The sequence below is a fragment of the Heloderma suspectum genome, chromosome 6, assembly GCF_057233095.1.
Source record: "Heloderma suspectum isolate Gila_16-S chromosome 6, 16-S_ref, whole genome shotgun sequence".
NCBI lineage: Eukaryota > Metazoa > Chordata > Lepidosauria > Squamata > Helodermatidae > Heloderma > Heloderma suspectum.
Window position 1 is genome coordinate 42,864,201 of NC_139463.1, and position 27,945 is coordinate 42,892,145.

The 27,945-nt window shown below is 52.8% G+C and overlaps 1 protein-coding gene across 6 annotated transcripts in view; it reads right to left on the minus strand.

The window, feature by feature from the left end:
* Positions 1 to 3,089: 3,089 nt before the first annotated feature.
* The window catches only part of ANK1 (ankyrin 1), a 144,822-nt gene continuing 119,966 nt past the window's right edge, over positions 3,090 to 27,945 (minus strand). The window contains exons 36-45 of one of the 6 annotated variants that reach the window (XM_084804069.1): positions 27,556 to 27,636; positions 26,527 to 26,658; positions 23,680 to 23,826; positions 16,846 to 17,238; positions 16,675 to 16,747; positions 15,407 to 15,680; positions 11,501 to 11,584; positions 7,986 to 8,051; positions 7,459 to 7,590; positions 3,090 to 3,868 (exon numbers count right to left, since the gene is read on the minus strand). In XM_084804069.1, coding sequence (XP_084660195.1) covers positions 7,492 to 7,590; positions 7,986 to 8,051; positions 11,501 to 11,584; positions 15,407 to 15,680; positions 16,675 to 16,747; positions 16,846 to 17,238; positions 23,680 to 23,826; positions 26,527 to 26,658; positions 27,556 to 27,636 — 1,349 coding nt within the window. In that variant the 3' untranslated portion in view covers positions 3,090 to 3,868; positions 7,459 to 7,491. Of the gene's footprint in view, positions 3,869 to 7,458; positions 7,591 to 7,640; positions 8,052 to 11,500; positions 11,585 to 15,406; positions 15,681 to 16,674; positions 16,748 to 16,845; positions 17,239 to 23,679; positions 23,827 to 26,526; positions 26,659 to 27,555; positions 27,637 to 27,945 lie in introns of those variants that run through there. The other 5 variants (XM_084804067.1, XR_014783747.1, XM_084804070.1 and 2 more) reach the window with 5 other exon arrangements.

The following is a 27,945-nucleotide window of genomic DNA, read 5'->3' on the forward strand; positions in this document are numbered from 1 at the left end:
TGCAGCTCTGGAGACAGAAGTCTCCTTCGTGGCTTTGAATTATTATTTTTAAAAAGAAAGCCAACAGTACTTTTAACCCCCCCCCCCCATCCTGATCTAGTTTGTCCTGCCAGTGGCTACTATTAAAAAAAAAATCATGCAAGGGCTAATGACATGATTCACATCAATTTGGCCAGGAGCCCCCAGATCAGGACTGGTACGAATTGCAAACAGCATGCACACACAAAATGACTGAAATAAAAGGCACCTTTGCCTCTCATGCATTCATTTTGTAATGCTATCTTCATATTAAAAAATTATCTGTACCTAGAAAAGTAGTACATCAAAGGGAGTTAAGATATAACCTTTCTCCTGGATGTGTTTGTTTTCTACACGTAGGGAAATTTTATGTGAGGGATACTTTAAAAAAAGTAAACCACCCACTGGGGGTGCTTCCAGATGGCTAACTCCTAGCACTACCAATTAGAAGGCATTGTGCACCTATTCCATCTTTTTCTCCTTAAATGGATTTTCTGTGGTAACAGAAACGATGGAAGATGTGGTGGGAAAACACAGGTTTACGAATGGAAGATGTCATCTGGACCTTCTGTAAAATGTCATGAATGAGGCAGGGCAATGGCATAATAAAAGCCTTGTCTAAAAGCATCCCTGCGCTCTGAAATAGGACAACCCCAGAAGGACATGATTTTGCTGAATGTATAGCGTACTTTACGTGTAGACCAACTTTCCCCAGCTTGGTGCGCTCCAGATGTGCTGGACTACAACTCCAACCAGCCCCCAGCCAGCTCTGCTCAATGGGAGATGCTAGGAGTGTAGTTCAACACATATGAAGTACACCAGGTTGGGGAAAGCTGTTGTAACCCATGCCCCTTGCATTTTCTTAGTAAGCTTCAATTGGAAACCGATGTAAATTCATGGATGTATTGGCGCGGCGGGGGGGGGGGAGTATTGTGGAAAAAATGTACTACTTCTTCTGTGTCTATTGCCCTTTCACCCTACTCAAAGACAACAGCCACACACACACACACACACACACACACACACTACTTGCACGTGGTATTCAATTATCACAAACTGACTAACACTTTGATAATGGTACATGTCTCTTCTCTGCTCACCTTCCCATCAGGGGCATGCAGCCCCATCTGTCCCTAGGACTTGTTCCCTGATAGCTTTTTAAACTCCTGAGAAGTTGGAATGTTCCTAAGCATTCCACAACACCTGAGTAGCTGAGCCAATGGTTAGGGAAGGCTCATTTTACATTCAGTCAAAACTCAAACGAAGCCAGAGTTACAGCAGCCAATAGCAACAGAGGTCTCAGACTCCAGCCTGTGTTCAGCTATGTTCTTCTTTTCTGTCGAGTTCATCGGACCATGTGTGTGTGTGTGTGTGGGAGCATGAGCTGGCAACACCATGATTTTTCTGCAAATCTGCATGCTCAGGGGTTTTCTTGCGGTGACTGCAGCAAGTGACCTAACATATTAACCAGCCTCTGGTTGGCTGCTGTGTGCGGGATTAGACAGGCCTTTGGTCTGATCCAGCAGGGCTCTTCTTGTGTTCTTATTATCCAAGCTTGGCTCTGACTTCACAAACAGATATATAGAAAAGTCACACGAGGAAGCCGAGCGAGACGATGGAGAAGAAGATGCAGCTGAGGCAAAACAGGGTGGTGTTGATTTATTTATTAAGTGGGATTCTGGTAGCTGGTGGACAAGGGAGGATGGTCTATCCATCCAGGTGAGGGATGGAGGGGGAGGGAGAACAAGGAGGAGCCAAACGGCTCAAATTTCCGTAACAATAGAAAAGGAACTAAAAGTAATTTTCAAAACTTCTAAAAAGCATCTAGAGTGCAGACGGCAGCATTCTCTAGGCATCACCCTCCCCTACAGCTCCTACTAGCGATCAGCGGGCAAAGCAGCGCCCCGCAGGCAGGTGAGGGGGCGCAGTTCACAGCTCATTTTCCTACGCACTACGGGGGGGGCCAAAGCATGGGAGGCCCACGCTAGATTCTATGGCGATGTTGTGTCAGCAATTTGGTGGGGTGGGGAGGCCGTACAGGGCATGTATTGGGGGCGGGGGCGGGGTGCGCTGTACCCCACATGTTTCTTCTGGGACAGCTCTTCTCTCTGGGGAGATGCCTGGTCCATCCTTTGGACGTTCCCCCCAAGCTCTCGCTGACATCCGCTTTTCCTTGAAGAGGGGTCTATCTCGCTTGTTCAGTCCCAAAGAACTTGGGGCCAATGCCTCCGGGGCCAAGCTGTGTTGTGGATCAGCAACTGCAGCAGCAGGAGGAAGCCATGGCGAGTTCCCAGGGACAAGAGCTGAGGAAGCAGTGCATCTCTCTGGACCAAGGTGCCACTTTGCATCTCTTCTGGGTCCAAAGACTGAAGCAAAAGGTGGGGGAGTCATGTGGCAACCAGCCCGTACACCTCCACCCTTGACCCACCTCCCCTGGGGCAAGAGCCATCTCTCTTTGGAAGCCCAGAACAGATGCCACCTAAAAGGACCTACATATTGCTCAAGGAGGTGCCCCAGGGGTCTGTCCTGCCTGGGAAGGAGAGGATGGGGGAAAGGATTCCCCGAGCACCAAGGGGTAGGGATGGGGCAGCCAGTCCTGGCTGTGGTGGCACCTCCTCTGGTGAGGGAAAAAACCCAGAGGGCACCACTCCCTCCACAACACTATTTATCACAGAAGCTGGCTGGCGGTGTGTGTGTGGGGAATTCAGCGGCACCCCAGCTAGGAGTGGTCCAGGAAATACTGGCAAATGCCATGTCTGTGCTGAGTGTGGGGACCCTTTCGGGGTCCTCCCAAGTGCAGAAGCACAGGGAAGGTGGCAACGTGACTCTGCACCTCTCCTGAGCAACGGATTGTGCTGGGTGGAGCCAGGCATGGGTGGCGCAAGCCGGCGGCTGCGCTCTTCCAGCCCGGGGCCAAATTGCGGGAGGCATCCCGAGGATTAGATGCAAGTGTGCCTGGCACACGTGTGTGTGCATTGGCAGAGGCTCATGCATTAGCCCTTCTCCCCCATCTCTTTCCCCACCCACCCCTAACCACCACCCTGTGTGTGTGTGTTTGTGAGTGAGAGAGAGAGAGAGAGAGAGAGAGAGAGAGAGAGAGAGAGAGAGAGAGAGATGAGCCCGGGGGGGGGGCTTGCTCTGCCTCTAGTCAATCCTAGCTCTTCCCGCCTCCATTCTACAAACGGCTGGTGGCCTGTGGAGGTTTCCAGGGAGCTGAGCCAATACAATCCTGCCGAACGTCCCTATTTGTGTTTGCATAGTAGGTATCGGTTCGTGATCATATACACAAGGTTTGAGCAACTGTCCAGGCCACGCTTTCCACCCGAACCTGGTGAGAACGACTGGGCGGGAGGGCCCCTGGGCAGCCCTCTGCTGCTTCCCATCTCCCAGGCCTAACAGACCTTCACCGGAAGCCCACGCTGGATACACTCAGGCACCAGAGATGGGCGTAGCACAGCTGAGCACAGAGCCGGCAGGAGAGCTGAGCAGGGGTGGGTGGGATGGCAGATGAGCTCCGTCCAGCTTGCTCCTTCCCCAGGAGGCCGAGGCGCCATGTCGAGAAGGGGGCTTTGGAAAGGACACCCCCCCACACACCATTACATGGTTTCCCCTCTCCTGGGTTTCCTGGTCCAGGCTTTGAGTCAGGAGGAAGAACTGTAGCTCATGCGTCTGCAGTTGGTCGGTCATGCGGATAAGACAGTAAAGTTATGTCTCTTACGGAAATCATGCCATTAACCTAAAGAATCATGAACAGCCGGCCCTGCCCTGGTGAGCTGGCAGCTCCACTCGCCTGGCCGTGTGGGGGGCACAAGAGGGGTGGAGGTCAGTGGGTTGGTGTCGAGGTGAGACCCTGGGAGAAAAAAGAGAGAGCTTAGGTTAGTAATGCCAGAGGGCCTTGCTGCCAAAACACAGCACTTTTCCCTGGGGAACCCACGCACTCATAAGGCTCATCAACGCCATAGGCTGAAAGCTTTTCTAATGCTCCCTCCCCCTCTCCCTGTCACCCCCCACCCCAGGAACTGTAGCTTTGGAGGGAGGGCATAGAAAACTCCCAGCATCCTCCACCAAACTACAATTCTCAGGATGCTTTGGGGAAGCCACAGCAGCTAAACTGGGATGAACACCGACATCACTTCCTAGCACAGATATGCTTTCCAGCATGATTCATCACCATTGTCTGCCCACATGAGGAGCGTTAGTTAGAGATGCTGCCAAATTTTGCTCAAAATGAAATGCAGGGCAAATCTGAGGGTCCTGTTTGGGGAAAATGTCCAAGGAATTTCAGGAGAACACAAAATATTTTGATGAGACCCACATGATTCCTTTGTGTGTGTTTTGCCCATCCATAGCTTGCCACCAGATTTGAGCTTTACACAAAATTTGAAGGTTCCTGTTTTGGCAACACATCTGATGAATTTCAAAGGGAGCTGAATGACCTTCAGCAAGGACAAAGAAATGTCTTGGGAAGGGAGTAGTAGTCACACACCCCTACCTTTAGCTGTAGCTGGCCCACTGCTGGAATTGGGGGTGGGGGCAGAGGGGCCCTTTCCCCCTTATCTTTTATGACAGCCCCATAGCTATTTTCTTTAGAAAGCTTTGAGGGGGGTGTAAAAATCTGAGGGAGTCAGGGCTGGTGCTTGTGGATTTCATTACAGGCTCTCCACCTTTCCCTGCTGTAATTTAAGCACTAGATTCAGGCTTGCACATGTCACGAGACTGTGACCAATCCATGCAACTGCAAAAACGAGACACTGCTTTTGGGTGCAGAAGTCAAGCATCCCCATGTATGTATGTATGTATGTATGTATTTTAGAAGCCAGGTTTCTAGCTCTCAAGGATAACAGCACAATTCCAGAGCTGCTTCCTGTATATATGTATATAAAGGGTGGCAACAGCACTGAAGGACTTGCAATGCAAAAGCAGGCATTTCTCCACCCGCCTTTGATGCTGAGGCATTAGGCAAGCCTGGGACAGCAGAGAGCATCCCCGCAGGCCCTCTTGTGTTCAGGGCAAGACCTATTTTGAGTGCCCAGACTTTGGGCTCCCACCAGGGCAGGGCACAGGAGGGAGCAGCCGTGGGAGCAACACAGACCGACGATGACACACGCAGGCACAGCCACACCCCTGGAGCATAGCAAAGCCCCGGTCCATGGTGAAGCAGACTTCGCTAGCTATTTGGAGAGGGAGAAGTTCGGCAGGAGAGACTTCTCTCGTCACGGTGCTGCAAGCTGTGGGGAAATCTGCCCGTCTTGTGCTGCCTTCTGTACCACCCAGCAAGGCAGAGCGGTAAGGCACTGCTGCACCACGCCGGCAACTTTCAGGTGCAGCGTCTTTTGCAATGGAGACCAAACAGGGGAGCCACACCGTCGAACCTCCGCTCCGGTGGCAGCGCGAGGATCTTCAGAGGGGGGCCAGGAGGCAGAATTCTCAGGCTTTTCGGTGGAGCACACAGAAAGGAGTGATTTGGATGATGCAGCTTCTCCCGTCAGAGCAGGAGAAATGTGCCGCTGCCAACCTTCGCGGTGTCTTGAGACACAGATGCTCTAACTCGGGAACAGGAGACCCCCAGGCCATTCAGGCGGGCAAGACCAGGAGAAGTGCTGCAGGTAGAGCCTCACCTCCGGCAGGAAGAGCTGCCTCCCCACCCTGCTGCTCTGTGTTGAAGGGCACAGAAGCAGCAGCTGCTGCGATCAGGAGGCTGCCGACTCTACTCCACCGATACCGCTGTGACACCCCACCCAGTGCTGGGGGTCCAGAAGATGCTGAAAGTCCACAGCACAGCTCTGTGTGAGAGGCAACCTGGGTGGCAGCGTCGGGGGGGGGGGGTAGCACAGAGGGAGCCTCCTTTGGGAGCATGTCTCTTTCAAACAGGCCCTTTGCGGGAAGGCTTTGCGACTCCGAGGGGAAGACACGTGCATGGGCCCCCTTTCCCCAGGTGACAGCCTCTCCTCCATGATTCCAGGCCCCCCCTTGCTCCAGGGGAGAGCTACACCAAGTCACAGCCCAGCAGCAGAACCCCGGCTTTGCACGCAGACAACCCAACTTCAATCCCCGCCGCGGCCAGTTAAAAGGATCCGGTAGCAGGTGATGGGAATGTCCTCTCTCTGCCCAAGGTCCTGGAGAGCCAGAGCTGCTGCCAGTCAGAGTAGACACTACTGGGCTAGATGGACCAGTGGTCTGAGCTGCTGTATGGCAGCATCCAACATTCACAGCCAGCTCACCCTTGGGGGGCAGGTCTTGGCCATGAACCCCCTTCCCTAGACAAAGGGCCCACCCAGATGTATCCAGTGCCTTCTTACACCTCCTTCCTTGATTTTCCTGTTCCTGCACTCATAAGACTGCCTGCAGATGGGCAAGAGCAGTTTATGGTTGGAACCCTTGGAGCACCTTGGATAGCTCCTTTAGAGTTCTGGCTGAAACCTGGAGCGGATTCACCGACCCACTGACATCGGAGCCACCAGCTTCCCCTGCCTCGGAGTGGACTCCCCCCACCCCGGATTTACGGCGCTGCTCCCTCCCCCAGCTCTGGAATGGATCCTACATGCATAAGAAGGATCACTCCTTATGCAGAGTGCCCTGGGGTTCACCAGTCATTTATATCATGTTCTGGGCATGTTAAAAGTGCACCACCCTCTCAATTACATTCCTGTCTACGTGTACCCTGTGAGGTGAGATATTCAGTGCTCTCCTTACATGCGTGGCAGAGAGAGGCAGAAACTGGCCCAGGGTCATCTGGTCAAGCAGGCATGGCTCACAGCAGGGGGCCAGGAAGGAGCCCCCTCCTTCGCCCTGCACAGAACCTCCTGTCTCCTGAATGCTCTACACTCTGTCCCAAGGCAGCCATTCCTGGTGCTGAGCAAAAATGGCTCCCTCAGTTTAGTGGTCCCATTTGAAAGCCACAAAATGAGGTGACGGGGGTGGGCAGGATAACCATGGTTATTTTTTGGGATGAGGGCAGAGGGCAGCAAAACTCCCGCCCGCCTCTCCGCACTCCCTATGCGCACAGCTGTTCTTACGAACAGGTACAAGTCAGGAGGGCAAAACCTGCCAACCCCCTTCTATGCCTGTTCATTCTACACAAAGGAAGACCTAAAAAGGCTGGGGCTGGGACCCGGGGGGGACCAAGCGACCCTTCTCAGGCCCTGTGCTGCTGCCCCTGAACAGAGAACCTTGGATGATTTCAGTGTGAGTGCTGGGGCCAAGACAGACGTTCGTCCAAATGAGGCTTGCAGCATTGTGAACATCCTTTGTGTTCCCATTTTTGTGTTCTGGGACCAAGGGGACTGGAGTAGGCTAAGGACAGAGAAACTGGGCCCACTGGCGGACGGGGTGACATACCGCAGTCCAAGGCAGTGATGACAAGGGAGTCTTGTAGGTGTGAGCACCGTCTCCACACCGCCCTCCCTTCCCAGCCACTAGTAAGAACAAAGGGGTGTTTACCTCCAAAGAGGCCACTCGAGGGGGGCTGGGGTGTCACTGCTTCCCCCTTTTCAGGCTGGCTCGTTTCACTATCTGAGCCCCCATCCTGCCCCCAAGCAGCTCCGATCTTGGGACGCTCCCTTGAGCCTCCTCCTGGGTAACAGCAGCAAGAGACAGCAAAGCCGGACACGGTCATGGACAAACCCACGGGGCAGGCAGGCAGGCAGGCAGGCAGGCAGAGAGACAGACAGAGAAACACACGGAGAAGGAAGTCAGATGGCAGATGACACTGTGGAAAGTCAGAAGTCTGACGTGGGCAAGGGAGCGGGGCTGCTGTGCCACGGTGGGGGGAAAGAGTGGGGAGGGAAGAGTGAGGGGCACAGAAGAGACGACAGGGAGGATGCAGCCAGAGCCCTGAGGGCAGGCTGCCCACGGGGCTCGGGTACCTTGCTGCTCGCACTCTCCTGCTGCCAGGTGGCATATTTCAGAAAGGGATCAGCCTCGGCTTCCAGCTCATGAGGCTCCTGCAGGGGGCCCACGATAGTCACCTCTTCATGTGGCCGCCCGTCGCCCGTGCTGTCCGTGTCCAGCTGCCGCACCACCTTCCGGATAATCTGCAACGGGCGAGTGAGAAATTACAGGTGGCCCTCGGAGAGCTCCTGTTGTCTTAAACTCCGCCCACTCTGCCTTGGAGACTCCACCCACTCGCCCTTGCTGCCTCTTAGGCCAGGACGTCCTTCCCAGAGCACCTATGTGGCACTGTTCTGTGGAGTCTTTCGCTTAACTCCATAGTGTGGGGAAAGGCAACTTGTGGCCCTCCAGAAGTTCAGCTGCAACTCTCATCATTCTTTACCATCGGCTATGCTGGTTAGGACTGATGGGAACTGTAGTCCGGCAAGATCTGGAAGGCCACAAGTTGCCCACCCTGCCTTAGTGAAGCCCAGTCGAGAAGTGCGTTTCAGAGCATTTGCCTACGTTCACTAGTTGTGACTCTTGCTTCTCCCTCCCTCCCTCATTCCCCCTCCCATACTATTACTGTAGCAATAATAAATACCCAGCATTTATCTAAATGCTCAAAGATCCTGAGGATATTTTATTTCCCCTGTGGGCTAAAATGTCTATACATTATCTTGTTGCAATCCTTACAACAACCCTGTAAAATAAGCCAGTATTATCATCTCTGTATTACAGATGGAGAACTGAGGGCGTGAGAGAACAGGAGCTTGCCAAAGGCCATCTGGCCAGTTCAGGGTAGAGGAGAGATTTGAAACAGGGACTTCCTGTTTCTCAGCTCCAACTCTTAGGCAGCAATCCTACGTACAACTACCTGGGGGTAAACCACATTGAACTTAACGAGTCTTACTTCTGAGAAAACGTGCACTGGGGAAAGAACGTTTCTTTTTGCATTTCACAGAATCATAGAATCGTAAGGTTGGAAGGGGCCTACAAGGCCATCGAGTCCGACCCCCTGCTCAATGCAGGAATCCAAGTCACAGCATCCCCGACAGATGGCTGTCCAGCCTCGTCTTGAACGCCTCCAGTGTGGGAGAGCCCACCGCCTCCCTAACATACATGGCGACGCAATAAAGTGCCATGTACATCAATAGTGCTGTAGAAAGCTACTGTTACTACTGGCTAGGACCTGTGCATTGTCACCTCCCCTCTTCACCTGGCCACTCACATCTGGCACGGGCATGCTTCCTCACAACTAAGGATTTGCTGCTCCTCAGGCATGAGCACGTGTGCACGAACGAACACACACACACACACACACACACACAGCACTAGACCTCTCACTGGGCCGCTCCTCCCGCTCCTCTTCCACATCTCTAGGGACAGGCCTTGCCTCAGAATATCCACTCATATCTCTCGCCTGAGCAAGACAAGAGAGTTAAGGGATCAGTGTGAGGGCAGCTGCAAGGGGATTTTAGGGCATAGGGTATTTTGTTTCTGTCTGGTGGGCTAAAATGTCACCAGTATTCACCTCTCAGCCCCCCGCATGTTGGTCCTGCTCCTAATTTGGACTCTGGTCTCTTTAGGACCCTGTGGAGAGCCTCAAACCCCCTCTACCGCCCAGTGCCGCTGGGACACCCTCCTCTGTCCTCGACTCCTGCCAGTTCCCACAACGAGGTCTTTGGGTACAAAAGTCAGGCTTGGCTGAGCACAGGCGCTGAGTCCGGACAGAGACAGACAGTTCGGTTGGCTCGGGCACTGGATTCCAGGCACCATTAAGGGGACCAGAGACAGAGAGCTGATTCAGGGGACGAAAGCTATTTCCTGGGAAGATCTCTTGTACAGGTTTACTGAAATGAACAGAATATGCACAAGGATAGGATTCCAGTCGAATCCCAGCTGCGAGCCATCATACATTTCCTCTAATGATCGGGGCCTCTCTCCCTCTGTCACTCACACACACACACACACACACACACACACTCCAAAATCAATATCCTTTGCAAATATTTTAGCAGAGCTACACAAACAATTTCCTGGGGTACTGGGCGCAGAATTACAGCAGAGGTGACCCATTTCAAACCCCAACTTCCCCTCCACATCCCTCCCTCCTGCTCCTCGTCCCCCCAACTGATTTACCTTCACAAATCAGATGAAAAGGTGCCTGGACTGCAAGTTGCTCCCAATTACTTAAGCAAGTGAGCCAAGCTACATCCTATCAAGCTACCTTCCCAACCTGGTATCCTCCAGATGTGTTGGACTGAAATTCCTATCATTCCTAGCATGGCTGGGAAAGATGGGACATGTAGCTCAACATATCTGGAGGCCACCAGGTTGGGGAAGGCTGCTCTAGAGCAAACCAAGGCAGCCTCTTCCCCCACCCCCATACATCCAAAGCCCCCAGGATGACATGAACTACTTTGCCGATTTGTCCTGGGAGAAACTGCTTCCTCATCCCAGGTTGGACTTGGACTAGGGAGACCTGGGTTCAAATCCCCAGTGATTGGCCATGGGGCCAGTCACCATCAACTGACCTCGCCTGTCTCACAGGGGCGTTGTGAGGACAGTATGGGATGAAGGCCAGGTATGCCGTGCCAAACTCTTTGGAGGAACAGCTCATGTTGTAATGAGATCTGGAGTTGGTCTAGATGACCTTTCAGGGATTCCTTGCAGCCTAGTGACTCTGGTTGCAAAAGGCTCAAGATCAGTGGTGAGCCAAAACTTGTTGAACACATTTATCCTGGCAGATTGGCTAGCCTCCCCTAACCCGGTGTCCTCCAGATATGTTGGTCTATGTCTCTCATCATCCTCAGCCAGCCTGGGGAAGGCGGTGTTAGGCTCTTAATGGCCAGCAAATTTCTGAAGGGATCTTTCTTCCTTTACTTTTTCCCCCTCCACCCCAAGGATCGTGCTCAGTGAATTCTACGAAAATGCCAGCCGTTTGGGGGAGTTGCAGCAGCTGGCATTTTCGTAGAATTCACTGAGCACTTTTCTTGGGGCGGAGGGGGAAAAGGTAGGGGAAGAAGGATCCCTTTGGAAAATGGTTTTCGAAAATGCCAGAAGCCTCCAGTGACCTTGTTCCAAGGAAACACAACCTTTGCATGAAATGCTAGCATCCCGGGGTGCTAGCGTTTTATGCAAGGGCTCCATTTCCATGGGGTTCACATCACTTGGAGAACTGCGGTGCAAAGGGCAAAATGAAATGAGAAATAAGTAATTGATTAAAGGAGCAAACGCTTATACAAACAAAAAGATTCTGGAGGCAAAGGGGTGCAAGTGGATGTCATCCCATAAGCTGTCCTTTTCTGGCATCAGAGCTTGAAGGAATGGCTCACTGGGTGGGTAGAGGTCACCATGTTAAGGTAGCTTGTCAGGGATCCTAGTGTTGACCCCCCCTTTCTCCTCCTTCTCCTCCACCTTGCAAGGGACTCAGCTTCTTAAGGTAGCTTGTCTGGGATCCTAGCATTGGGGAAAAAAAATCCACACTTTCCCTCCTTCTCCTCCACCTTGCAAGGGACTCACCTTCTTAGGGTAGGTTGTCTGGGATCCTAGCATTGAACCCCCACACACATACTTTCCTTCCTTCTCCTCCACCTTGCAAGGGACTCACCTTCTTGGTGACGATGTTGCCTTGCTCATCGGTGAATTGCTCTTCAGTCACTTGTTCCCCCGGAATATCCAGTGCTTCATTACCCTGGAAGAACGAAGCAGAGAGCTACTTTGGGGGTGGGTGGGATCCAGACATCCTTCCTGCTCACACAGCCTGCACGGAGGGCTGCTCTTCCCTACTCCCCCCCGCCAAGATCTACTGTTGAGACAAAGCCAGCTTTCCCTGGCTCCCGGTGCCCTTGCATCATGCTGCCAGCGAAGCCTGACATGGTGTCCTTGACTGGGGTACAGGAGCTAAGCAGTTCGGGTGGAAGAGCAGGCGCTGGACCATGGCACCGCACCTAACCCACGGAAAGGAAAGGCTCCTGGGCTGGCTGTGCCCCTCACCCCTGCGGGAGCCACCGGCTACCTGGACGATGACACGCCTGCGCACCACCCGGGTGGAGACAGCCTCCTCGTCGTCGCTGAGCCCCTCGCTCTCGCCCAGCTCTTTGTCCAGCTCCTGGTGGATGTGCTTCAGCACGAAGCGGACCGAGCCCTGGGCGATGTGCAAGAGGTTCTGGCAGCTGACCAGGAAGAAGCCCAGCAGGACCAAGCTGATAAGCAGCTGAGTCAGAAAGCCCCACATGGTCGCCCAGGGGAGGGGGGAGCCGGACGGCCGCACGGCCCGTCGTCCAGCCCAGCCGGCCCGAGCCTAAGGCCTGCTTTCTCTCATGGCAGGAGGGCACTGCCCGGGCGGGTGGCAGGAGCAGCCTCTGGCTGGTGACTGGGAAGCAGGGACAAGACAGGCGGCTGTAATCCTAGCCTGCGCCTGGACCAGCTGCTTGGAGGCTCTCAGCCAAGCCTCCCTGCCCCCTCCTCCAGTCCGAAGGGAGCTGCCGGGGGGCCTGAGCAGAGTGCTTCAGCCCTGGCAGGGCCTCTTGTGTGCCGGGAAGGGGGCGACCTTGTCCCTTGGGGGGTGGGGATGGAGTGAGGTCTGCCCAGCCCTGTGCCCCCATCTGGATTCCTGGAAAGTCTTGGCTCCAGGGGGTTGGGAGCATGTCTTGCTGGCCCGAGCCAGCTAGGTGAAGGCCCTGTGCCTAAGTCCAGCACCGCTACCTGCCACCCTCTGCATCCCCCGTGGCTCTATTTCTGGTCCCTCCATGCCTGGCTTTGGGCGAGAACTGGCGCTACCCAATTAGGAAGCAAGCAGAGAGGCTGGCCCAGCGGGATATAAATAGTGCACCGAGGCTAAATGCGAGGAGGCCGGGCTCCCAGCAAGACAACCCCCCTCCCCTGAGCAAGAGGCTGGAGCCCAGGGAGGGAGCGCCTTCTGTTCCGTCGTGCAAAGCCTAGCGAGGCAGAGCGACTCTGCTGTTTTGCAGACTTCTCTCACCCACTTTTCAAGCCAGAGGGGTCCACAGGGCAGCTTGCTTTCAAAAACACAGTAAGAAGAACCACCCCTGCCACTTCGTAAGAAGTAAAAATGAAAACAAATGAGAAGCAGCACAGACAAACATCCAAGCAGAGCACCAGCAGGCAAGTCAAGTGGTCCTGTGCAGGCCCTCCAAATCAGAACCGGTGCCTAACATTTTGCAGAGGTTTTCCTTTCTGCAGCTTTAGCTTCTCCCATCCGCCAAACAGGCTGCAATAACGCTGGGCTGCTTTACAGGGCTCTTTGGAAGGAATATTCAGCTAAAGCACATGAAATGCTTTACATGCTTGAACTGGATTAATTAGCTCAATTAGATTTTTAATTTTTATTTATTATTACATTTATATCTTGCTTTTTTCCCCTCTTGCAGGGAGCCTTACATCTTATGTTAGGCTAAGAATCAGTGACTTGGCCCAAAGTCACACAGTCAGCTTCACAGCCGAGTGGGGATTACAACCCAGATCTCCCAAGGAGCAGCCCAATGCTCTGACCACTACTGCACACTGCTTTCCAGTTCTTACCCTGTAAAGGAGGCCACTATTCGTATCCCCATAATGCAAATGGGGGTGGTGATGGAGGGGATTGGGGCTGGGCGATGGCCACCTGCCTAAGTCCATGAGTGAGTTAAGTGATTTACTTTTTCGTGATTTACTTTGAAAATGTATATTCCGCTTTACTTTCTGTGTAATATAACTCAAAATGGCTCACACCATGATCAGTTAAAACACACACACACACACCCCGTATACAGTAAAAACAAAAACAAAAACCTGCAGCAGCTGGCCAAGAATAGATAACATATGTATTTCAGCAGAAACTCAGAACAGTAGCCAGGGGACCATAGAAGAGAAAAAGAAGGGGGCAAGAGAACCCACTGTCCCTGAAGCCCTGCCTAAAGAGACAGCTCTTTGCCTGGTGTAGTCGGACAGTTGCTTAGCTCTCTGTCTGAATACAGCAGCCTTCTGCAACCTGGCACCCTCCAGATGTGTTGGACTACATCTGGAAGGCCCCAGCTTGGGGAAGGCTGGCATACAGTGTGGGGGCCCACCTCAGGAGGGTATTCCATAATGAGGGGGTACGTACAGGAGATGGCGGGCCTTAAGAAGCCCAGGTCCCCAGCTGTGGATGACACCGGAGTGATATTGTAGCAGGGGGCTTCTGGGTTCTGCATAAAGATGTTTGGGGATTTGTTTGGTCCGCATGTTTAAGCAAGCTGACCCAATTCACGTTTCCCCGACTAATACTTTGACTGAAACACAGTTATCCTTCCGGTTATGCATTTCTCTGGATTCTGTGATACAGTTCTTGGCCCCCAAAAGGACTGAAATGTGTACAAAAATGCATATTTAACTAAGAGTTTAAATGTGAATTTTGATGTCATTTTTACAGAATATATTTTTTTGCATATTGATGTGGAAACAGGACAACACAGTCCCCTCCATGCTGGGAATAGCTGTACCTATTGAATGTGGCTGGTGCAGATGGGCGAGAATTTCATTTGTCTTGTTTTTGGATAAGAACTTACCCAAATTTGCAAATTTCTTCATAAAAAGGACAGAAATAATAAAAAAAAACTAAAAAGCTAAAAAACTAAAAATTAAAAAACGAATTAAAAAAAAACTAAAAAAGATTTTAAAACCTCAAATATGAGAAATAGGAATGGTGTTGAATTAACTTTTACTCCGGCCCTCATTTTTCCACTTCTAAGTTTGTGTTGTCCTGTTTCTGTGTAGCACTGGGTGTTTTTTTTTAACTCCACATGAAAATTCATACATATTTTTGTGCACATTTTTCAAAATATATGCATTTTTGTAAGTACTTTTTTCAAATCTACAGATTTTTGTACACATTTTTTTGGACCTCTAACATAAAGTTCGGAAAACTATGAATGTTGATGTTCAGGATGTGCAAATTTGGTACGTTCACATGGAAATGCAAACTGAATGAATTTCTCACACATCTGTAATTTAAAAAAGTGTAACAGACAGATTCTTCCATCCCAAGGTGAATCTATCACCACTTGGTACACTTTCTTCCTAGCTGACACCATTTTATCAACAACATTTTTAAAACTTTTGATTAGCGCTAAAACGCCTTTTGGGCTACATTAAAATATTCACACAATAGCATTTAAATGAAAGAATATTATAGTACTAATTTAAAAATCGATTAAATAAACTCACCCATGCTGCCTTTCCGTCATCATTTGAGAACTGCTTCCCCACTTCCCAAATCTGGCCTAAGCCCTGTTCCTGCCCATGGAGCTTACGTCACGCCCAGCAGTGTGGAGAGAACATAGCGGGATGGACACACACACAAAGGGCTATATCCCCCCAAATTCTGGAAAGCCAAAGTGAGCTGCAATGTTTCTCATAGGTTACAGTGGAACAGCAATTACTGGGGAGCGCTAGGACCCGCCTGTGTAGGAGCACCTTGGTGCTGTGGGCTTGGGCAGAGAAACAGAGACTGCGAAGCAACCTTGCGCCTGCCTACCTGTGTTTGTCCAAAGAAGCTGCTGCCGGCCTCTTCCAGCCACTTGGCCAGGCCCTGCTCCCTCCCTGGCTGGAGGCCCCAATCCCTGTGCAGCGGGGGGCTCTCCCTCTCCGCCGCCGAGTCACTCCGCCTGTGCTCCGGCCTCTCCTGCTCCCGGCCCCGCACGCTGTAGGGCACCGCTTGCCGCAGCAGTGGCAGGGGGCTCAACGACACCCCCTTGGGCAGGTCCGACAGGCTGGAGACAAAGGAGCTCTCCACGGCCCAGTCACCTAGCCTGGGGACCGAGGACAGAAAGACAGGCTCACACACTCATGCCTGCCTCCCAAAGCTCAGGCAAACAAAGGAAACTCAGTGAGCATGCAGACATCCCCTCAGTCGACCGCCAGGTGGGGTAAAGATGGCCAAAGTCTGCATAGAGTCAAGAGCAACACCGAACTGCAGGCCCCGGCCCACCACCCCAAATCACATGAACCCTTTGCACTTGGTTTAGCTGCTCAGAACATTGCTCCATCCAGCCCGGCATTTTCTAGTCCAGGGTGGGCCATTTCAGCGGTTTGGGGGGCTGCACTGGAACCCCCCTGAGCTCTCTGGGGGCCACACCCCTCCCCTGCAACTGCAAGTGGCCATGCAGCTGCAATCCCAGCAGACCTGCTGTCCCCACAGCCTCCAAGCAGCCATTTGGCAGGCTGGGGGAAGCACGATTCTGCAGAGCGACCCAGGACACAGTCCGTGTGCACCCCGTTTCCCTGCAGAACTGGCAATTGTGATGGGAAACAAGGTGTGTGGGGGGCGCATGCCTTTCCCCAGCAGAACCACCGGGAATCTGGTGCCGCGGCACGGAGCCAGGGGGGTCACAAAAGTCCCCCCTGGGAGGCTGCGTGTTGCCCACCCTGGGTCTAGTTCAACGGGCAGCAGCTTTTCACGATGCAGACAGAGAAGAGTCTTTCCCAGCTCTGCTCCCTGGGTTCCTTTTGGATGGAGATGCGGGGAACTGAACCTGCATGTGGCAATGGGGGCTGGTGATTCTGATGTCAGTGGGGCAGTAAATCCACTCTGGGCTTCAGTCACAACCAGTCAGAACTCTAATGGAGCTCTCCAAGGGACTGGATAGCGACTTTACAGTCCTGACTGGTTGTGTCTGAAACCCGGTGCAGATCCACTGCCCCACGGACATCAGAACCACCAGCCCCCACCGGTGTGTGGGGCCTGTGCTCAGCCACTGAGCTGTGGCCTGGCTGCAGAATCCCTCCCTCCTGGCAGCTTGTTACCTGTCTTTGCCCTTGTTGATGACGCGACTGACCGTGGGCGACTCCGTGATGCGGGCCTGCACCCTCTGCTGGCCTGGAAGGAGAGAGACTTCACTGTGGGAACCCCCGGCTCCCCCCGCAAGTGGTCCCCCCGGTGCTCGCCCTCTGGCCTCCTCCCCTCTGACCTCTGACCTTCCTCCTGCTCTAGCATGTCCATCAGGCCATTCATGGCGTCTGAGTCCACTGTGTCGTCCTCGACCAGGTCCATGGAGCCCAGCGGGTCGGGGCCATGCACATCTTCCAGAAGCTGCCCCGGGAACCGGCCTTCGCTCGTGGCGTCCGAGTCCTCGGCCTTGCTGCACTCCAGGGAGGAGTCTTCGGCAGTCACCAGCGAGGGCGTCAGCCCCGAGGACCACAGCTGCATGTCCGACATCTCCATGAGGGCGTCCTGCTCGCTGGAGGCCATGGGGATGGTGTCCATGATGGCCACCTCGCTCCAGTACTGGTCGGCGGCACACAGCGGGGAAGGCAGCGCGTAATGCAGGGAGGCGGGGGAGAGCAGCTCATCCTGCAGCGAAGCGTAACCTGCGTGGGCAGACAGAGGGCGACAGGCTGACACGCTGGCCAGGGGGAGGGGGAGGGCCGGGATGCACAGGCCTGGCTCTCGGGGGCGGGGAGTGGGACCTGCGCCAAAGGGGTCCTGGCCCCAATGCATTTTGGCAATTCCCGGTTGTCAGAGATTGCAGCCATTGGGATGGTGAACAAAGCCAGGCAAGCAAGGCTTGCACCGGTGTGTGTGTGTGTGTGTGTGGGGGGGGGGGGTCCAGTGTAGAGCAGGGGTACAGAACCTTTTTCAGCCTGAGGCCCAAATTCCATTTTAGAGAAACTTTCAGGGCCTGAATTCGAGTGGTGTGTCAGGTCAGAGGCAAAAGGGGTAGGGCCAAAAGCAAAGGGGGTGGGTCAAGACCAAAAGGGGTGGGACCAAACACAAAAGGGTGGGGCCAACCCCCCCCCCAACAGCAGTATGTTTTAATTTAAAGCTCTTACTGCCAGCAACTAAGCTGCAGGGGAGGCAATTCAACCTTTCAGAATGGGGAAAAATGGCATAATCCAGGAAACCACCAAACAATTGGTGGTTGGGGGAAGGGGTGGGGCAAATGGAAGGGGGCGTGGCCTCTGTGAGAACTCAGGAGAGCTGGATGGGGCCTGAGGTTCTGCAGCCTGGTGTAGAGAAAGTTCCCCCATCTGTGTCATGGTCCTGCCAGGCTGTCACCCAAATGGCAGCTTTCAAATGGAAACCAGAAGCAAGGGCGGTTTGTCCTTTCCTTAGCTCTGCACACTGTGAACCTGCTAAGCAGGGCGAGGAGTCTGGCATTGTCCATAAGAGCCAGGAGCACTTTGCCTGCAACTGCTTCCCGGGGAGTGCCACTAATGCTCTCCAGAGAGGAGTATGCGATCCCTCAACAGGCGCCAAAGGGGCAGGAATGAAAAAGAAAACTCAATAATGAAACAAATGCTACAAAGTAGAGAGCTTTCATACATAAGGCTCAAATTGTCCAGATGCCTCTCTCTCTCTCTCTCTCTCTCTCCCCCCCCCCCTCTGTGTGTGTGTGTTTATGTCAATATCTGATGGTCATTAATGTGGAAGACAAAGCAGAGGAGAGGCATCTGTAATGCAAATGAAGATTCTGGCCAACATATGTTTTCCATTTGCATTCCAAAATCAATTTCAGCAAAAACAAACAAACTGTTAAGCCTCATGAATGGGAACTCCCTTCAAGTCTTTAATAACATAAAGAGTCCAGCGTGTAGCTGCTCAACATATTTTCATTTTTTTAATATATGAAATGTATCAATTGCCTTTGTATAGCCAAGGGAAAAATAAAATGAATGCATGAAAACAAATTTCTGTACATTGTTTGAACTTCTTTTAAGTTTTTGTCAGTCTCCAAAGGATAGTTTTTTGACATGGATTGCATGCTGCTACACACTCAGTTTTTCTTTTTACTATTAAAGACTTGAGGATTATTCAAACTCTTTGTTTCAGAGAGTTTTCTTTTGCATTTGTTTGGGTTTTGATTCTCTCCATCTCACACGGAAAGGGAGGGAAGGGAATGTGGAAGGTGGCACTGAGAGGGCTTCTGCAGGCCTTGTCTTCCCCAGAATCCTCTGCCTGCAAGAACTGACATTGCCACAGAAAGTTCTTTCAGGGAGTTGAAGGCAGTCTGAAACAGAGACCACTGCATCTGGAGCATCTGCTTACCCCCCCACTTTCACATCTGGAAAGCAGATGTTGCAGTTCGTTTGTACTTTCAAACACCTGTTTGACCAGAGATGAAAATCAGACAAAATAAATGTGTGTGTGTGACAGCCTGCCCGAACGTGGCACCTTGCAAATGTTTGGGATTGCAATTCCCATGAAGTCAGGAATCCTGGGAGTTGTCGTCCAAAACATATGGAGGGCATCAAGTTGGGGAAGGCTCCGGTATGTATGCCATGGGAAGTGAAGCCTCTTCCTCAAAACCCACTTTGAACTCGTTTCAGAATGATTCTCACTCAGGCCCATGAAGATCTCTGTTTCCTAGACCATATGACTTGAGTCATGTGGGATAATGACAGAGCCACCATGACTCTGAACAAATGCAGAGAGGATTTCTCTAGGTACTGAGTGCCCACAACCAATCCCATTCCTCAGGGATTCAGGGGAACAGCTCTTAGGGATGTAACCATCTCAGAGGATTATTAACAAGTTTTATTTATTACAGTTGTACACCCAGCCTGCTCCGTGTATGCTCAAGAGCGGCTTCAGCCCTGGTGCATCTCCTTTTGGAAATTCAGGGCGGAGGACACTGAGTCTTCCACATGTTCCCAAGAAGTCCCAAAAGCATGTCAAAGGGAACAGCCCATACCCATTGCTCCAACTCACATTTGGGCAGAGAAAAGCCCTAGGAGTTAACTCCAAGCTGGGGACATGTGTGTGCGCGCACGCATGCATGGTGCTTCCCAGAGGCCTGGTGAGCATGTCACTGATGCGAAGGTGGAGCAGGGAGCCTATTGCCCAAGGGATTGCTCTAGCAATGTAGTTTAGTCTGCATTTTTAAGTGAACCAACTTAATTTGCATTTCCCAGACTAAAACGTGATTCAGAAAAGTTATCGTTGGACTATACAGATCTCTGAATTTTGCAATGCAGTTCTCGGCTCAAAAATGTGCAGAAAAGTGCCTACTTTAGGTGGAAATGCATACAAAAATGTATATTTTAGGGGAAAGGTGTACAAAAATGCATATTTGAGGTGAAAAGGCATATAAATTAAATGTGAATTTTCAGGCCTTCTAATAAAAAAGCATTTGCAGAAAACAGATCAGAGCGGACCCATGCAAAACTGACACGGATCAGAAAGAGACTGATCCATCTATCCCAAGCCAAGGGATTAGGGCTCTGGATTTCAAAATGACCAGGGGAGAGCAAAGAGAGCAACGCTAATAATAGGGTACTTTGGGGCATGTTTTGCCTGGTAAACATTTCCAGAGGGGCTGCTGTGTCACATCTTTGGCAGCAAAAAACAACAGGGGAGTGGCGGCACCTTCAGAAGGCACAGACTGATTGTGCCCGCGCTTTCAGAGACTGGAGTCACAAGAGTCTCTCCAAGAGGAAAGTGAGGGAAAGTCAGGCTGCCCCAGGCAGCGGGACTGGGGTGCTGTAAAGGGTGGCAGAAGGGTGGCAGACAGATCTGAGCAGTGGGACACAGCCCCCCATGCTCTGGGCACAGCTCCCACTCCTCACAGTGGGGTCTGCACAGGGAAATATTGTGGCCCATTTAAAGTAATGTGTGCTTCTGAAGGGCCGGGGGTGTCATTTGGATTGTTTGATTCAGGCACGGAACGGTCTCATGCTAGCCCTTTTCCACCACCCCCTGCCAGCACTATCCCTTCCTCTCCTGCATCCTTGACTAGAGCGGGCTCTGCTTAGTGGATGACGGGAACTGCCTGCTGCGTTCTGCAAAGCAAGTTGGGAAGTGTCAGCCCACCCCCTAGCCACACATGCACCCAATGACAGACGCCATCCCTGGTCAGACACTATGGGAATGGCTCTGGGTCCAGGATTTCTTCACATGCACAGCTTGCGTGCAATCTCTGTTCTTCACAGATGCGCTTGGCCATGGGCAGCCGACACAGCGTGAAGGCCCCTGTGGCGCTTGCCATTCCCAGAAGCACCCGCTGGATCGCAGCCAAGAGCTTGCCGTTTACAACAGAGGGAGAGGCACGCTGGGACTGTCGGGGGCATCTGGGTCACGGCTGGCCAGTGCCATGTTCCCCAGCCTCAGTTCCCCCGCTGGTTCTGAAGGGGACTCAGAAGCAGAAGAGAGACACTCCGTTAGCCCAACCCTTGCTACGCCAGGGCCTTCCAGACCAGAAGGTGCAACTCTGCCTGACCCCTCAGATGGAACGCCCCCATTACAGCCTTCACCACCCCCACCCCATAGGAGCCAGGGGCGAAAATCAGGCGATGGCCCTTTAAGAAACAAACTACTTCTCTGAGGGGGCAGAGCTACCTGCAGGTCCAGAGCCGCCGGGCTTTAAACGGCTTCAGAATGCCTTCGACCACTGCTGAGTCAATAGCTCTTCTTGGCTCAGTCTTAGTTAAATGAAAGCCCTTGCCTGGTCTAATCCTGCCTTGCTGTTCAGCCAACCGGACCTGACCTGACGGAACTGGTTTGGCTTGACTTGGCCCAGCTTGACCTAACCTGATTGGACGGGACTGGACTGGACTTGATGTGACCTGCTGTGAGACTCGCCTTGGCTCTGCTTTCTGGCATGTACCCTCCCTTGCTGGCTTTGGCACCTCCAGGTGCTTGAACAGATCCAGACAGGACAGTGGGAAGCCTTGGCAGAAGTGTGAGGCATGCCTCCCTTTGTCACAATAGACAGCTTATCTCTTTATCTGTTTTCCATTCCATCCAAATGTAGATTGTGAGCTCCTTGGAGTCCTAGACCTCTTGATTTATGCAACTATATAAAGCACCATGGACAGGGATGGCACTGTATGAATAAGCACCGAAAGGAAGACTTCACCCCAGGGGAAAAGGAGGTCCTGTGCCTCCCGCTCCTGCAGGGGTGCAGTCCGAGCGTGCCTCCTGCTCTGTGCAGCCTTGAGCAGCGTTGCTCAGCTGCAGCTGGACTCTGCCTGCACAGTGGGGCAGGGGGCAGAGCCCTCAGGGAGCCCATCTGTCCAGGTGGGCTTTGGTGCAGCCCATCCTGTTTCCTCAGGGCCTGCAAGCAGCTGTGGGGCAAGGCAGAGAAGCCAGGAGGGGGAAAGCAGCAGAGGGCGAAGGGGCGGCATTCAGCCGTGGCCGCACAGAAAGGCATGCCTGGTCAGGCTGGGCGCATCATGCGTTCAGCAGCAAGGCAAAAGGTCTCGGATGACCCGGTCAAACAGGAGAGAGAGAGAGAAAGCGAGAGAAACAGAGACAGTGGAGACAGGCAATGGAGGAAAAAGAGGAGGAGGAAGAGGAAAGAGGTCCAGATGAGGCCCAAGGACAATGGCGACAGGCACCGACTGGCCAGCCAACTCAGCCCCTCTGGCTGGAGAGCATGTGGAAGAGCGCGGACCATACTGGGAACGGAACAGGGGGGAGAGAAAGAGCGAGCGCATTTGAGATCCTGTGTGCACCACCCTCAGCCACAGCGCCACTCGGTCTCCAGGGCCAACTGAAGTGCGTCATTGCTCACACCCTCACTTGTGCGAGATGTTTGATGCTTCAAGGCTACAGCTGGAACACAGCCCCCAGACCTCCAGCCTGTCCCCTCGGCCCCATGCCTAGTGCCTGCTGCCCACATCTCCATTCACATCCTGAACCATCCAAGGCCCTGTCCGGAGAAGCACTTCCAGCCACACCCTCACTGTACCTTCAGGGTCCAGTGTCTACGCACAGCACAGCAGTTGGCACCCAAGCCCACCTTCCAACCCTCGCAGCGGCTCCCAAGCATCCTTTTGAGGCAAAGGTGCACTGCTCAAATCCTCCTGAGAACCATTTTTACGTTGTTGTTACCGCTGCATCCCTGTTGTCAACTACAGACATATCAAATTGGTATTACCTATGTAATCCAGCCTCCCCAACCACCCTGGTGCCCTCCAGATGTGTTGGACTACAACACCTAGAATCCAACTTCTGGGAGTTGTAGTCTGACACATCCGGAGAGCACCAGGTTGGGTAAGGCTCTTGTGAATTCCTCTGCTAAACTTTTCTCTCTGTGCCCCACAGAATGCTCTCGCCTCCCCTTTTCTCTGCACCAGCCTCAGGTCTCTTTGCCCGAACCCCTCTCTCAGATAACCCCTCTTCTGCTCTCTCACCAATCCATTGCATTTCTTCTCTCCCGCTGCACCATATAACATATGCGCCCTTCTCGCTCTCTGCATCAGCACAGGTCAGCATCTCCATTTCCTCTCGTTCAGTTATTCCTGCCCACTGGTCTCTGGGCACCCCGACTTCTCAGCTCCTTGCTTCTTTTTCTCTTTCCCACACCACTGGTCTCTTCTGTACCCCTGCTATTTATTTTTTTAAAATGCCTGAAAACATCTTGTTTGGCCCGAAGATTCCCAGCCTCGTCTGCCTCCCCATCCATTCCCTAGCGCCCAGCTGTGGCCCTCACTTGACTTCCCGGCTTCACTCTTGCCTCCTTTCTCCCAAAGACAGCCAACCATATCCCAGGACATGATCACACCGTGGGATCCCCTGACCTGGTGGATTTCTTCGATTGCCTCAGAGTGTGAGCCTTGAGCTGGTCAGCTGTAGGTGAGGCTGGCAAAAGAGGGAGCAACTTCCAGGAGGAAGAACTAGCAGGCAGTAGCTTAGCTGGTTGCTGAGTTGATCTCAGGGACCACAGACCAAGCCAAATGGGCAGCAGAGATCCAGGGGGAGGAGTGGGGGGCGGTCACGCTTCAGGGCCTGTGCAAGCCTCGCCTGTGCACGCAAGTCCAGGACCACAGGATCCAGCAGTATGGTAACAGGGGCTGGCTGGGACTCACCATTCATCTGGGAGGGTGACAGGGAGTAGTCCCTATGTGGGTAGCGCTTGTCGCCCTTCAGGCTACGGCTCTGCCGTGCGGAGCCTTCCAGCATGTTGATGATCTCGCTGCGGTCAATGTTGCGCAGAGCTGTGTACAGATTCTCCACTGCCAAAGAAGAAGGGACATGTTAGCAACGAGACGCAGAGTGCCAGGCTGAAAGTGGGGTACTCTGTGGACATCTTGCCCAGTTACCAAGGAGGACCAGACCTAGGGGTGTACGGATTCCTCACTGTCCGTTCCAGTGGGGAATCAATGGGGGGGGGGAGGTGGTCCATTCTCCCCCCCCCGAATCCTCCAGAGCGGCTCCGTCTGAGAGGATTCTGGGGGGGGGGGAACTGGCTTGGGGGCTGCTTACCTTCCCTCCTGCCAGCCAGAGCCCTTCACCTCCTCCCTGTCCCTGCCGATCGCCATGTCTTTTCTTTAAAAAAACAAAAAAAAGGCGATCGGCAGGATGTGCCCATAGACTTATATGCAAAATAGAGCCGTGGATCTTGTGTATAAGCCTATGGACACATAGACGTAGATGCAAGATTGACGACTCTATTTGCGTCTAAGTCTATGGGCACATCCTGCCGATCACTTTTTTTTTTTTTTTAAAGAAAAGACATGGTGATCGGCAGGGCCAGGGAGGAGGCGAACGGCTCTAGCTGGCAAGAAGCAGCCGAGTGCCGTTCCACCTCCAGTCCTCCTGGAGCGAAGGTAAGTGGTCCTGATCTGCTGCAGATTCCTGAGGGGCCGGCCTTATTTGAATCCGCAGCGGATTTCTCTGACATCCCTAACCAGACCACACTGAAAGCACCCACCAGCACATCGCGGAGTTATGTTTTACAGAGCGTAAGAATGCAAGAAGAGGCTGAAGTCCAGCATTCTGTTCCCACAGTGGCCAACCAGATGTCCATGGGAAGCCCACAAGCAGGACATGAATGCGGCACCACCCTCCCACTGACAGGGGTGTTTCTGAGATTCTGATCTGAGCAGTTCAGATTCTGAAGGAGAACCATCAGACATGGGGGAGGTGTGTTCCCAGGCTAGTTCAGATATGAGTAGGCCTGCTTCTCAGGTTACAAATGTCCAGATGGCGGAGCTTGAGGGTCCTTCCTCACCCCGCCCCTATGAGAGGCAGCGAACAGGAGGATGACCTAATAGATGTCAGGCACAGGCGCAGAGCAAAGAGAGAGAAGGCAGGGGCGGAACTTGGATGGTCTACCCGATTGGCCTTCCATGAAAAGCTGTGCTTAGAGGCCTCACAACAAGAGAGGGACCTCCTCCCCTTAAGTCAGGCTAGCAAGACTGCCTCCCTCTTCAAATGGCAGGCAACTCTCGTAAATTCCATTTGAAACCCCTGAAGGCATTCCTTGTAGATGGAGAGTCTCTGAGAATTTGCATCTGTATGATCCTGTGGAGTAATGGATTAAAAGCTGTAGACTGAAGCCTCTTGTCTGTGTATGTTTGGGCGTGAAGTGGGGGCTAAGGGAATCCTGACACCCACTCATGTTCCCCAGCAACTGCTGTTTGGAGGTATACTGCCTCTGATACTGAAGGCAATATAGACCCATCATGACTAGTCCTTGATAGCCTTGTCTTCCACAAGTCTATGCAATTAATGTCACCTGTAGTTTGACCAAGGAACATGGAAAGCTGCTTTATACTGAGTCAGAACTTTGGACCATCTGGCCCAGCATTGTTGACACTGACTGACAGTGGCGCTCCACGGTTTTGGACAGGTATTTTTTCAGGCCTACCTGGCGATGCCGGGGATTGAACCTGGGACCTTTGACATGAAAAGCAGGGGCTCTGTCACTGAGCTATGGCCTCTCTACCACTGAGTTATGGGATTAACTCAGACTGCCACCCAGTTAAAGAAATCTTGAGTTTCAGTCAACTGATTGGCTAGCTAATCAATTCGATGTTGCATACATTTGCAGATGAGAAAGAAACAACAATTCTAAAGAAAAGCGAGGAATACTTTGTTGGTTTTTAGAGGATCCACACGTGTCTCAGCAAGCACTGCCTTAGGAGAAGCATCCCCTGTTCTCTCATATACCCAGGAAGGAAAGGAATGCCTTCTCTAAAACGGCAGTGGTCATCTCCCGTTTTTGTAAGTATTGCACACACACACCCCGCCCTGCAGGCCTGCCGGTTGCCTTTCTCCAGCCTACATGCAATGTTGCCACCTGACAGTTAATCAGGGTTGCTTTAGTGTTTAAAAAAATGGTGCGACGCCATCAGGAAATCTGTATTTTGTATACATTTTGGCCATACTGGTACACCTTTGTCACACTCAGTGCATTCCCCCGCTGTCACACCCAATGCGCTGAATATCTGCATGTAGCTGTTGCCCAAGTCAATTCCAAGAGCTTGGAAATGTGTCTGGTAAGTGTGCATGAAGGCAGGAAACAGTGCCTGCCTCAGCTCGTACAAAAGCACAGACTGCCCCCATGAGTGTGCTGCCCTGCAGCCGTTTGTGAACCCAAGGACATCTTCCATGCTTGTGCGCAGAGTCACGGGCCATGCACAAACAAGGAACACTGCCCCCAGGCCAGGAATCAGAGTGTGGCAGAAAGAGACCCATGGGATGGTTAGCTATGGTGTATATCGATCTGATGAGACATGTGCAAAGGGAGTGCAAAGGGCATGTGCAGGAGAGTGTCCCGTCTCTGTTTCCTTGGGTGCAGCAAAAGGAATACCATGCTCTTTGCCCTTTTCTGGGCAAAGAAAAAGTCCCTGGAGGGTCTGAGGCATGTGTCTCTCTGGTAAAATAAGAGATGATGCCCACACGCCCCTAGCACCACTCTTAACACGCACTGTTGGCATCTTGGCCGCCACGACTGGTCCATAGGTTCAGCAGGGCCACGCTCTGCTCCAACAAGGAGTTGGGGTTCTCAACGCGGATCCTGTTGATGTCGTCCACCCCTAACTGAAGTTCCCGGGCCAGCTCTGGACAGAGTTGGGAAGGCAGAAGAAGACACAAAATGGAGCAATCATCAGACATGGGCGGAAGCAGCTACACGGATGCTTTCCCTGCAGGCACACTGCATTCCACCCCCAAGGTCTGGTGGCTCCCTAGGGCTCCTGAAGTCAGTTCAGTGCTGGCTCCGGGCTGTGGCGAGCCCTTGGGCAAGACACCCTCCGTGGGCCCCCTTCCTTCTCACTGCCACTGTCCCCAGCTGCTCCCTCTCATCCTTGATACCACTTGCTGGCTTGACAGGCAGGGAGCCAGGAAGCAAGGAGACCGGGGCATCTCCTGCTCCCCCTTCTCACCACAACTGTTGTCTGGGCCACAGCGAGAGGCAGGGGAACAGGCAGGTGAAGAGGAGGAGCAACTCCTGTGGGCCCTTCTCTGTGTGCCCCTGCTAGGATATGGGACCTCAGCAGGTGCCCAACCATGCCTACCCTTGGCCTTGAGGCCAGCCCTGGGTCAGTGGTTAGAGCTGGGGACTAAAGCCAGAGTGGAGGCTTGAATTGGATGTTGATACACAGCAGGGAAAATAGGACAGCTCTGCTGAACAGGCTCCTCATATTTATGTTTGGCCTGGCCAATCCGGAGGCTTCATACTGCCTGCCAATCATAGAGGCTGATGTTGCACATCCCTAAGCGTGCCTGAACAGGGCTCCGAGGTCTGTGCATACATGGGTTGTTTACTAGGCTATGCCCCAGTCTCGGAGCTAGGAAGTTCCTCCTTCAAGCCCCAAACATTAGCCGACTGACCATACAGCCCCAAAGTGAGCTGGTTCTGTCCAACCTGGCCAGCCCTCCCCTTTGAGCTCTCGCCCCCAGGTTGGCCTGTCTCCATTTTACCAGGCTCAGTCCCTCTCCAAGACAGCGCCACTCACCAGCCCAACTGAGGCCCAGGTGTTCTGCAATGACAGCCATCTTCATGTCGGTTCTGTCCTTCTCCGTGCTGCTTACTGAGCCTGAAAAGGGGGGTGGGGTGGGGTAGAAGGCTCAGAATGATTTTTGAGCAAAGGCAGGGTGCAAAAACCTCGGCACTCGGTCACTGCTGGGGTCTTTAATGGTGTGTTGACATCGCCTGGCAAGGAGGGCACAAAGTAGATGTCTCTTTCAACCAATATAACCCTGGGTCTCAAGTCACTGCTCCTACCCAGCTTCCCTGGAAACTGTAAGAAAGAGGAAAAATGCCTCTCCCTTATGCCCATGTAGGCTAGCATCCTTCTGGCTGATGTGCCAGCTTTCCACAGGCAGGGAGCTTTTGATCCGGAGGA